The sequence below is a fragment of the Sipha flava genome, unplaced genomic scaffold (assembly GCF_003268045.1).
Source record: "Sipha flava isolate LNK unplaced genomic scaffold, YSA_version1 257_pilon_pilon, whole genome shotgun sequence".
Taxonomy (NCBI): domain Eukaryota; kingdom Metazoa; phylum Arthropoda; class Insecta; order Hemiptera; family Aphididae; genus Sipha; species Sipha flava.
In genome coordinates, this window is record NW_020272911.1 from 1,217,246 (window position 1) to 1,230,770 (window position 13,525).

Genomic DNA, 13,525 nt, shown 5'->3' on the forward strand with positions numbered 1-13,525 from the left:
GTGCCTAAAAATATTAACACTATAGACTGAAAAATACGAAAATTGGTAATAATTCGATTATATTACATTGTTGTATTAAGAAAGAAATAATAAAACGAGAGAATTCAACTTTTCAGAGTTAATTTAAAATTCAAAAACAATTTATTGTTATAAAGTATATTATATATACTACAACTCGTCAGTCCCTAAAATATCATAATAATTTTTTAATTTTTAGAAATAAAAATTTTTTTATTACACATGCAATACATATATATTTATGATAGTATAATATAATATATATATTAATGACATAATTTACTACAGCATATTAGTCTTGTTTGATTTCCAAACCAGAATCATATTTAAAACTTTTTTTATAGACTCGTAGTTTATAGTTGGTATATTTACGTATTGCATTAAAACATTTACTCGTAATGAAATACGTTTAAAAAAAAATCGATTTTTCATGGCGTTGCTTATTTTTTATTTGGCTATAAAAACATAATAATTTTTATTGTACATTCAATACACTCTTGCTTAGCGCCTCCGACGGTATGTTCATAATAATATAATACATTTTACCATATTCCTTTTTACTTATTTGAGTCATATTTTTAATAAAGTATTTGAAACAAGACTAAAATTGTTGGGTATAGTTACATACTATTACATATTATTTCATAATACAGATGAAAAAAAAAATACCAATATACCAAATCAACAACTAAAGAAAAAACTTTTCTAATAAATAAAGTAACAAAATCACGAGGAGGCACGAAAGCCTTTATTTATTATTTATTATTATAATTCATAGATATATAATATTCTTAACTAATTTTAATTACTGTTTAAACAAAATTTAATTTCAAAATTATAAATCTAGGTATAAAATTGAATAATTAAATTCTGAAGGCAAACCTTTAGTAAAAAAATTGAAAATGATACATAACATGATCGATACCATTTTAAAATGAAATCGTTTATAATCGGCAATAGATTTTGATAGGAAATGAATAGTTTTTTAACGCACACCGCTAGGTCACTGATCTCCGTTATGTAAAAAATGAACAATATATCTGCTTCATAATCTTTGATAGATTGGTTTAATTTTTCGTTTTATTTTACCACTGTTGTTATTTATTTATTATAATATTTTGTTAGAGTTATTGCCTTTAGACGCTATGCAAATATCAGAGAAAATTTAGGAAAAATCAAATTGATGAAACCAGATGAATCATATAAAATTATTGTTAAAAATTATATTGATGATATTTAACAAAAATCAACTGGGTTGGTTGAGATTATATACTTATTATAATAAATTATACATATTATTTTTATATATATAGTTACTAAACATTTAATGAGAAACAAATTTATCTGGTTTTGTTTTACCTAGTTATCATACCTAATCGTTAATGCTTCTGATATAGAGTTTTTTTTTCAGAGATTTAAGGGACGGTCAGAATCATAGAAAAATATGCTCTTATTAAGTATTGGTGATACTAATTTCCTATTTGAACAAAAAATAGAAATTAAGGGTTAAGGGTAACGATAATAGTCGATATTCCTAAACTGTTTATTACTGCAGTTTAAAAGGTTTAGAACTCAAAAAACTAAGAGATAAAGTACAAAACAATGAAAAGAAAGTATAAAACAAAAATGTAATTTACTTTTTAAAATGCATGATATAATAATAATATCTTATATATATAATTTTATAAGATGGTACAATCATCAGAATTTTTTTTTTTTTGACTTTCGTCGTTATCCCCGTAACCCTTCGAAAAGTTTTCAATTTCAACATATCAAAAAAATATCTACTACTTAGTTTTAATTAATTAATTTTAATACTGACCGATAGCCTTAGGCTTCATTAAATACACATATTTATTACAGAAACTTTCGCGGAAGATCATAATTTAAATGTAATGACTTACCATAGATTTCAAATGTATAAACTGTGTATATAAATGTATTAAAAAATACTAACACTCTTATGTGGTCGATATGATACTATAGTTTTATTTTGTGTATATAGTATGTTCATATTTTACATTATACGACATATTTTTAAGCAACTCTTAGTAATAAACTTTTAAAATTTTACTTTAAGTATATAAAAAAAAGCATAATTAAGTACATCATTATACTAATAAGTCAGTTAATTGAATTTGAAAATAATATGGATTTTAAGATCTTATGAATTATACATTTTAAATGTTTACGTCTAATAAATAATAACTTAAGGAGTAATCATCGATGAATTTATAGCTGTTCATAAACTTTCATCATTATATTGTGTGGAAACATACTATGGCATGTAGCAATATGCCGAGTGTACCCTCTATTTTGACACCAATGTCCAATAACCAGTTATTACGTAAATAATTTTCTCTGTATCTTTTAATACATACAAAATGCAGGAAAATGGTGCATATAATTTATAAATATTCATTTATTTTCGTGCTTACCTTGTTCTTGCATAAAACTGAACAGGGAGTCCAAAAAGGTCCGTCGGTCGGCTTCATTGCCTGCAGAATACAACTGAAAAAAAAAATTTATCATATTTATTCGAGTGGGCGAGATGAGTTACCTACTCGTATATTACTATATTTTAAATAAACTTATTACGGTGCTCTATATGATAGTATATTAAACACTTTTAGTCAATAACATTAGGTATGTATAAACACAATTATGCTTTGCAATTTATATTATAATTTTAAATTTACATACATTTTAAAAAATAACGATCAATATAATTATTGTTCCCATACCAAACAATAATGCGTGTACCATTATAACACTTCGGTATACCTGGTCGTATTTAATTGTCAGACGTTTCGTACGACGGACTATTGATTTTTCTCAACATCGAATAGCTGCAGTGTAGTACGGGTACGCGCGTATATATATTTCCCATCCGGCCACTATTATTACTATTTGTTTTCCCGTCGAGTGAAAGTCATTATTGTAAACAAATTAGATACCGGAGTTCCGAAACTTAGACCGATACGTGAATAGTTACGTATAGTGATGTGCGTCCAATAGGCAGTCAAATTAATTACCCGTTTTCGTTCGCGCGCGGCCATTGTATAAATCATAGCAGGTTCTCGACTACATTTATGAGGAAACATTCGTTTGACTGTAATTCGTTTCTTTCATCGTTCATTGTTGTCGACATCTGTCTCGTCAACACGTTGTTACGCACAGACGAAAACGATATTTTAATTTTATTAATAATAAAACAATATAAAATAATATTCACACTTGTTCAATTTAATTCAAATTTACGAGTACCTAGTCAATAGTTTGGAATTTACATCGAAAATACATTTTGTATGAATAATGAATTTTTCAAATCGATTGCCATTGAGTATTGACATTAATACATTGCCATAATATATCTATATGTGCTGAATGCAAAATACAACCAAAATAATTATAATTATTGTAAAACATACCACACAAGTATTTTAATAATAATAAACTTATTATTAAGACTATCGACAACAACGACAGCAGTGGCGTAACTATGGGGATGCTAGAGAGTGCTTAAGCACCTCCGACTTAATTTAAAACGCCCCATATTCTATTTTGTATTGAATTAAAAATATCTACAGTTTATGGCATTGTTCTAGATCAAATATCGAACACATTTACTACCTACTATTGATAGGAAATTTCGTTTGAAACTTTATATTTTAACACAATAAAATACTATAGTACAAAAATAAAATTTGTTACATTTCTTTCTCGCACTGGTAAGCAAATATAATAATGGTATAATCTAAATATTGGATATTGGCTGTATGTAATATTGGGGGGCGTGGTTTCGTAATGTAGCTATTCCAAGATTTGAACTCCAATTGTGCCACTGAACAACAGCGCATAGTATCTATTAATATCTAAAATATATATAAAAAAAAAAAAAAAACAATAATCAACACAAAATATCTAGACAAATAAGAAAAACCTTTTTTTTCACACAGTAAAGTTGGCAAAAAGAAAAAAAAAAAATTTTAACATCACGTAAAAACGATGAATGATACTGATGCGAGTAAGGGTGACAATGCATACTACTATAAAGCTCGTCTGTGCACACCTTTATGTAAATATTTATACATATATTATGTATGCGTGAAGTACTGAAGTATCTCAGTCTTTTATTAGCAGTGTGTTCGATAACCAGTAAGAGTATCACCCTAACTGAGAGTACAGGTTTCGTAACACGGTAGCGCGTTAATGTCCCGAAGGATTATTATAGTACCCCAAGTGTGCGTGTGTGCATGAATCATAATAATATACACTATATACGTAAACATATATAAAAAATACTTAATATTATGTTTCATCGACTGAACACCTATATACAGTTGAAGAACAATCGTGTCGGACGAAAATTTACGAAAACCCGATAGACCAATAACATAGGCTGACATTTAATTAAATTATATATTACACGTTTTTCAACGTTACAATAAAAATAACAAATAATTGTTGTATGTAACATGAAAATTAGGATACTGGATAAAAAGTTATGTAGAAGATATTTTGGAGTGATGAAGAGAGACAAAAAGAGTGAGAAAGATAAACCCGTTTACTGTTTTTTTTTTTTTTGTACTGTGCGTTGAAAAAATGAACATAATTTATAAAATTAAATATATAGCTATACGCTTTAATTGTTATGGTCATGTAGTATACAAAATTATGCATTTTGTTCATGTGATATATTATGTAAATGTATTTCAAATATGAAATATGTATAAACAATAATAACGATGATAATGGGATTAACTGAATAAAATAATGCACCATAGATAGGTATATTGTATATATTTACAACTGGTAATTATAATAAGGTGTGTATTTTCGAGAAAAAATCATCTGTAGCGTGTTTTTAAGGTTATTAACATCAGAGCTACCCAAATCATAGAATGTTTAGAAAAGCCCTTAATTTAAACGTGTTTACGATGATAATTTGAAAAAAGAGCATTCTCGTCAATTTCGTTGATGCATGACAAAATGTGTTTCGTGCTTAAATATATATTAATTTTCAATAAAATATGAGTATTAACGAGAGAGTTAATGTGGTATTTCGATTAACATGGAAAATCGATAAAATAAAAACTCCGTGGAACAAGGAATAAATTCGTTTTATTGTGTACCATCAACAGGGAGTATTTTATATACATACTATATTTTTATTATTGTAGTAACAATACATTTTACTGCAATACATAATAATAACGATACACAAACCTCTCATTCATTGGCGTCACTTCAGTCCAAATTTTGGGGTAGCAAAGTTTATTTTTAGAAAGTTAAAAAATAAATTTTAAAAGGTTCAACATGATAACTGGTTTATTTAACTGGCTTACTCTTCTTTATAAATCTTGATATGATGTATATACACTGTTTGATTGTCCGTATTGGAATTATCACAAAATATAATTATTTTGGATATAATCACAATTATAGATGGTCTATATTCGTACACACTTGAATAATAAACTACCAATATATTTTTAAAATCTATAACTTTTTTTGGGGTAGCAAACAATACCTTTGCTACCCCACAAAAATGTCTAGGGTAGCAAAAATACCCCTCGATACCCCTTAGTGACGCCTAAGGTCTCATTGATTGTATATTTTATATCTAAGTATCGATTACTGAATTGACAAACATAGTACAGTAGACTCTGTTTTATTGGAACACATCGGTTGCGTGACATTCTGTCCCAATAATTTAAAATACAAAAAGAAACATATAAATTTATTGATTTCTGATTTATATACAATAAATTCAATTGCCTGGAGGATATTAATTTTTTTTTACTGTTATCTATACACCGCTGATTGTGGTTGAAGTTAATTGTGATTAATCTTTTCTAAAATGTAATTGATCAGTGTTTCTGTATATAATTGGTCAGCAAGTAATTTTTATTGGAGTCCGAAAGATTAAAATAATTAATAAACGAGTTCCAGAGAAAAAATAATTTTGTTATGAGATAACTGTAATATATATTATAATAAAATATTCCATTTTTTATTTAATCATTATTAAAATTATTTTAAAAATGTAATTAAAGCATTTAAGTAAGATATGTTGACGGACCAGTTATTTGCCTTCCGCGGTTTTCCAGTTGTCAACCACTGCTCTATACTTATCTTTACATTTTGAATAACACCTATATTTAAAGATTAAATTAGTGATGTTGTATTAGGAGGTAAAAATTCAAGCTTGATGTTTTTCGAAGATACATTAGGATGAGCAGTACAGTTCAATTCTCTATTTCAAAGCTGCAATTATTCGATAAAACTAGCTAAAGTTATGTATGCATTTCTACTAACATAAAACATCATTACTGTACACGCCAAACACTATTAAGAACTAATGAATCAAATAATATCACATCACGTTTGAACCGTACACATGATATAGATAATACTATAAATACATAATAAAAAGAAAAAAGATATATTTAATCTAATAATTTAATTCGATAAGAAAAATATTGACGGATTATTGACTACAATTTATATAATATACTCCGTAAAAATGTTCCAATTATCCGAATTCCAGGCTGAGATAAACAGTGAACGACTACACTACAACTATACATTTATTTTCATAGTAAAATAATTGTCCCGATAAATCCGTGGTCCTTATTAACAAGTGTTTCTATTAAGCGTAAATGACTGCAGTTATAAATATATCACCGTTCAAAGGATATATTATGTATTTCTGAGTATCTTGGAAGGGTTCCTTCATGGATTCAGATTTAAACACTAGATATAATATACTTTTTTTTGTTATTTGAAATGAAACTCAGTGATTACGAAAACATTTCTTTCGAATAAAATATAACGATAATAATAAGTCGAATAGGATGAAACAAAAATATGGATTTTTTATACAACTATTTAGCGTTGAACTTAAAAAAAATGAAAAATCAAGGTCTGTAACGTTTTAAAAAGTACGTTTAAAGAAAACGCCAAAAGAAAGAATAACACTGAGTCGTTCAGAACCGGTTACTTTGTAATATATACGGGAGAGTCCTTACATAGTAGCAATCTATGAACGTGATAAAATTACAGTAAACTAATGAAATCGTATCGGTGATGACTGAATTAAGAAGAATTACGATTGCGCGTGTCATGTCCTCCGCAAACAATGAAACGTAAGTGCAGAGTTCATCGCCGTTCGCGTGCACGCAGTGTCCGGTTGATGCGTAATATCTCCGCGTCAGCTGTGGCCCACAGTATTGTAACACGCGCTCGTGTACAATGCGCCCACCCACAGCACAAACGGCAGCAAACAGACCGTTTGACACGAACGTTTTATTCGATAATCAGCTTTTCCCGCGCATATCTCACTCGAGGGATGTTGCCAGCCACGGGCTCCTCTTCCGGTCGCTGCCGAATTCGTTTGCAGTTTTTACGACTCGACGCGGCCTGCGCCGGGTTCTCATGGCGTTAATTATTTTGTCGTTTCCGTCTCGGAATCACATTGCTCGGAGGTAATAAATATTCCGTTCCCTTTGCCGCAAACCGAATAAATTCGATTTGCACAACGCACACAACTCAATTACCGTGTCGTTGTTGCACCGACGGCGGAGTTACGTTACGCTACTGACAATTAAAACTCGTCGCCCCTATTCCAGACGCATCGCAGGGTCCAACCACATCGCAAGCGTGTATGCATACGATGTGTGTGTGTGTGTGTGTGTGTGTGTGTGTCTGTGTGTCTGTGTGTATTTGATCGTATATTATACAGACTGCAGGGGCAAACGAAAAAGACCACCGTGATCCCCGCGGGGCCGACAAAACGTAACGCGTGTGCCGCGTGTTAACACGCGATAAATATTAATACACGTAATAATCATATTATTATTGTTACGACCTGGTTGTCTTCCAAACCATCCGCTTCGGTTCGACGTTACCTACTTTAAAATACATATACAGGGACGTATTTAGACTTACTTCTAGGGGAGGGTGACTCAAATTTTTTTCTTTAATGTGAGCTCAAAATTTACTAGTAAAATTTTTGATAATATTTAACTCAGGTGAACCCTTAATATTTGTGTGTTTTTTTTTAATCTAATGCCGGGTCCACTTAGAATCGAATTTTGTGCAGTTATTTTTTAACACCTATTAGTGTTTTGAAAGTTACGCTTGTGCTTTATTTGATTTTTCACTAAACATGGACCCGACAAATAGCCCAATTCAGTATTCGCAGCCACGCGTAATTTGATTTCGTTATAAAATGATCCGCATTAAAAAAAATTGAAACGTGTATCTCACATAAAATCAATTCCTTAATTACGGATTCAGAGGAGAGGTGATTGGCTCTCCCCCACCTAAAATACCCCTAGGTATTATTACGTGTATAATATAGGTTAATCGCATCTGACTTTTCGCTAACGGTCGACCGAGTATTGCCATTTTATTTTACGTAGCTAGAGGTACAGTAATCATTAGAGCCCGGATTTATATGCATTTGCATATTTGTAGTAAGTGTATGCACGTCCATGGAGGTTTAAAATTTCCAAGATTTATAGCACACCGAATTTAAACACCAAATTTTATATTCCATATTTGTTCATAAATGCATATAACGTGCATATTTAATGGGTTTTTAATAAATGACAATTTTTTGTATTTTTTTAAGTTTTCTATTCGTTTTTTGTGAGTAGGTAACTTCAAATAATCTAAAATATTTATTTTTATTTATATTCTCGTTTTTAAATTTCCTAAAAGTTTTAGATTGATTTAAATAATTTGAAATATAAAGCAGTGGATATAATCATTTTTTTTTTTTTTGTTTTTGATAAAATATTTAGAATTTTATTTGGTAAAAAAGTGGTTTTTTTTAAAAAAAAACACATTTTATAAAGTGTAACATAATGCATATAATTGCATATTTAAGCATTTTTTCTTTGCATATTTGTATCATATTTGACACTTTTTAAAGGCATATAAATCCGGGCTCTAGTAATCGTAAACGTACAACCTAAACACCTACGTATTGTATACTGGTAATCTCACTCATCACTTGTCGCGAATAACGCATGAATATTTATCTGTTAACCATAATTGTACCATTGACCGAGCACACCGATACCGATAACCATCGATAAGTTTTTGGATTCCGAGTAAATGTGTATAGTAGCGACAAATGTTCTATAGTATGTTTTTCTCCCTATACAACTAATCCAAAAATGTAATTTAGATTAGATATAAGGATGTAGAAAAAAATGATCCAATAATATTTACAAAACTATTCTTATTGTTTATGTTAAATTTCATAACAATAAAATTATGAGATTAAAACCAAGTTATTGTTGACATGAATTAAAGGAAAAAATTTGAGTCACCCTCTCCTAGAAGTAAGTCTAAATACACCCTTATTTATCGTGTATACTATTCTTGAGATTAAGTATAAATATCTTGATATAAAAATATATGTAATAGTATTAATACCATTCTTACGTTCGTGAGAATAATAATAATAATAATATATAAATACGTATCCACGTATAAATCGTATTCGTATTAAGAATGTGTAGAAATGGGGAGGAAGTATACATTTTTCTACGCGGGATCGTTATTATTATAATAAACTATACGTCTGTTATACGTGTAGAATTTCATCTGTTCATTAACAGAATCTCGTCAATCCGGTATAATCGTATTTTATTCGAAAATTATATTATTATATACGCGGTGGACATTAAAATACGTTTGACTCGCACGCGATATCAGCCGTGTAATTTTAAATAATAATTCTGCTACCGTAGCCGTTGCCGTCACGTTGGAATTCAACGTGAGCTGAAACAGCTGGGTATCAATCACCCGAGTGTGATCGAATCAAATACCTTATAATATTCTACGTGATAATATTGTAATATAGGACATAATAAGTGCAATTAGTTTTTCTCGTTCATGCATAAATCATGCAAATACACGAATATAATATTTATAATAGGTATATATAGACGCTATACACTATACTTTGCAGCGTTTTGAAGTTATTTTACTATTTTAAGAGCAAAATAATAAATTTCTAACCACAATTCAAGTCAGATGAAACCCAAGTTAAATGTTGACGCACGTTATAATTGTCTCAGTTTTTACAGTAATACATAGTTCACCATTATCATGAAGGTTGACACATGTTACACAAATATATTTGTTTACTAACTATGTAAATAAATATTGTAATATTTTTATATATCATTTATTAAATATATTAATTAATGTTTATAAATTTACAAAAATGTTTTCCAAAAATAAATGAAAAGAAGATTAATTCTTTGTCTTGTGTTGGTCGTTTTATTCGAATAATTGTATTTGATTATAAAAAAACAATTCTATAAATATACATTTGTAATCAACTAAGACTTGAATAGAAATTTTGTTGTACTAAAAAATAATTAATATTTAAGTTAATCAAGTGAAATGTTAGTTAAAGTTAAAAGTTTATTAACTTTTAAAAATTTTAAGTTAAATACACGAAAGTGTATATGTATATCTGTTAAAACTATATAACAACAAAACAACGCTACGGCGCGTTACTGTCGAGGAGTCTAAATTATGACGTCAGATAACATCAAGATAGAGACGGATGGACAGTTAAACAGAGGAAGATGAGAAGACAGAGAGAGAAAGAGAGAGTAATGAACTCACGTATGTACGGCGATATAATTGAAATCACGTATTTCAGAGCACGCATGCGCGACAGCTGATTGGTTTCGGTCGCGAACGGGAATTAATATTTTGTTCGGTTTTCTGGCAGTTCATATGGAAATCAAAAGGCGCACTTTGAACACGTGTGGTGAAAAAAATATAAAGAAGTCAAAATTACCGTTTTGTGAATGTATACATAAAAAAATATTAGATATTCACGTTGGTGGTAAACGGTGGTGTTATACGGGTACACGTGGACGGAATATTATAGGTCGAATCTTGAAATGTGAGCTTATTTTCGTTAGAAACGAATCCTAACCGTTAAATATATGTACGTCGTACTTGTATAACATAATATAATTCAATAAATAAGCAATGATGAAGACTGAGAATTGCAAAGATTAAAAAGTTGAAAAGTCGATTTATTAGTCTAAATCTAGTTATTTTTTCTTTCCATTTAATCATTATTGTACTAACGTCATGGTGAGTTATATATTTGAAATATATATATATATATATATGTATCATAATCGAATGTTTTTATTCAACTAAATTCCCTTTTTATTTTGATTTACATCACAATTTTTTTTCAACGAATTAGGAAAACTGTTATCTAGATGACCAAGTTATTTAATAGGAAACAATTTGTTTTGGGCATATTGCCTATAAGACACGGAGATTAATCTTTACTCATTACATAAGGTTGTCCAATTTTATTAGGGTTACTACTCGTTCGAATAAGATACAATTTCTATTGAGAGTAGGTAGATATATAAGATGTGATTTTTTTCATGTTATTTCTGCAGGTGTAGAAAACAAATCTGTGTGCACGATACGAGTATACGTTATTATGTCTAGGCGAAGAGTTACAATGTAACAATACGTAATAGGGTTTTTTAAACAACTTTGAAACCAAAATACCCGGGAAAAATTCGAAATCTATTGTTATTATGTAGTGCAAACAGAAATCTGAAATCAAACGAATATTCAAACCAGATTTTTCTCCAAAACCAAAACTCGAAAATTAATTGAACCCAATTTCAACTCAAAAATGGTGTTCAAATTCATAAAAATTAATTTTAAAATGTTTAACCATGTAAAATTATGAATTAATTTGAAATAAATAAATAAGTAGGTAACATTTTTTTATATATTATTATAAATATGTAGACACAGTTTAATATATTATTATTTTGAAATACGAATTACGTGTGTAGTATTTTTGTACACATTATTAATAACTGTTACTGTTTTTATTTGTTGTTTTTATTAAACGTCATTAATTTGTGTGCTGTCCTTCATTGCCTGACAAAAATTAACAAGTACTATTAATAAGTAACTTTCTATTTTCCTGCGCAACCATTTTACGTTAACGTACCTAAAGTTTTTATTTATTTAGTAACAAAATATAATTTTTCCTGATAACAATACACATAAGATAACATACTCGGTTTTAACTCGTGAACCCGAGAGCACACACTAAACTTGAAAAACCTAAGACTTGATTTTAATCCATTAACCGAAGTTCGAGAAAACCCCATTATTACCCGTTAAACAAAACTGTCTGTCATGTAGTGCTACATCGGTTATAGGTATTGATGAATAATACATACATCAATAAATACCTATAACCGATATGATTACTAACCCATACTATAGTAGTAATCGTTAGAATGCATATCAATTGTAACTCAAAATTTTAAACGACTTCAATAAACATTTACAATAATATATACAAGAGTATGAGTAATATAAGAATGCTACAAGACAAATAAAATTGTGTGCATTTTTCAAAAACGATTTACCAACGTTACACATATCATGAGTATTCGATTGTTTTTATTGATAATTATGAATTTATAAATAATTGTTTGAAATGTCAGATTATTGTTAGGTCATGACTTATAAAGTAAGATGCCTGCATATTGGCTATATACAGCTATTATTGTGTTAAGTCGATATTTTTTTTTTATGTAATGTGCATTTTTTCCCTTGGTTTGTTATACGTGTACAACAAAGTCAGCTGTCGTATGTAATGTAGTAATTTCTTACGACAATGGTATAATTTACATAAGATTTTAATGACTGTTTTCAACTCAACGTTTTGAACAGCAGGTGGCACGGCAATGATTTTAACGCTCATTTCAATACTAAACGATTTAATGATGTATCTTAAAATTTTATCACCTATCAGATTAATTGCGTAAAAATACTTTTCATAAACATTCGTTGAGAAAATTTCGTTTAAATTATCCACCAAATGGTAAAAAGTAAAACACACTGCATTGAGGAATGACACATATTATTATTATTATTATCATTATCATCGTCATTACACGAATATTATATCATTGGTATAATTAATATAAATGAGGTTTTTTTGTTTCTTTTTTTTAAGTAATAATAATATAGCTTGCGTATATCATCGCGTGTACCTTTATATGTAGAATAAACGACTCGTTGTTATGAATACAGACATATTTTCAGTAGGTAGTTTTGTTTTTTAAATTATAACTGTTCAGCCGTAATTCATAAGAAAGAATACGATGAGTACCTAAATACATTCGAACGGAATAGTCTTGGTTTAGTCTAATTCGTTTTATACCGTACACGCAGAATTACTGCGTAGTGAATCAATGATTTAAAAAATCAAAAGGTGCTTTTGGCCAAACACAACATAAATTGATAAATAAAATTAGCCTGAAATATTATAATTTTTCTCGGTTTCATCGTATTCATAAATATACCAGTATTTACTACGCACATGTACATACGTATGACAATCATTTGCTATATTGATATATGAACGATGTAAATTTTAAAGTTAGACAGCAACTGCGTTTAATAT

At 29.0% G+C, this 13,525-nt stretch overlaps 1 protein-coding gene across 1 annotated transcript in view; it reads right to left on the reverse strand.

The window, feature by feature from the left end:
* Positions 1-13,525, reverse strand: part of LOC112684742 (protein dead ringer homolog) — a 95,520-nt gene that overhangs the window by 45,326 nt on the left and 36,669 nt on the right. The window contains exon 4 of the mRNA XM_025556392.1: positions 2,457-2,529. Coding sequence (XP_025412177.1) covers positions 2,457-2,529 — 73 coding nt within the window. The remainder of the gene's footprint in view (positions 1-2,456; positions 2,530-13,525) is intronic.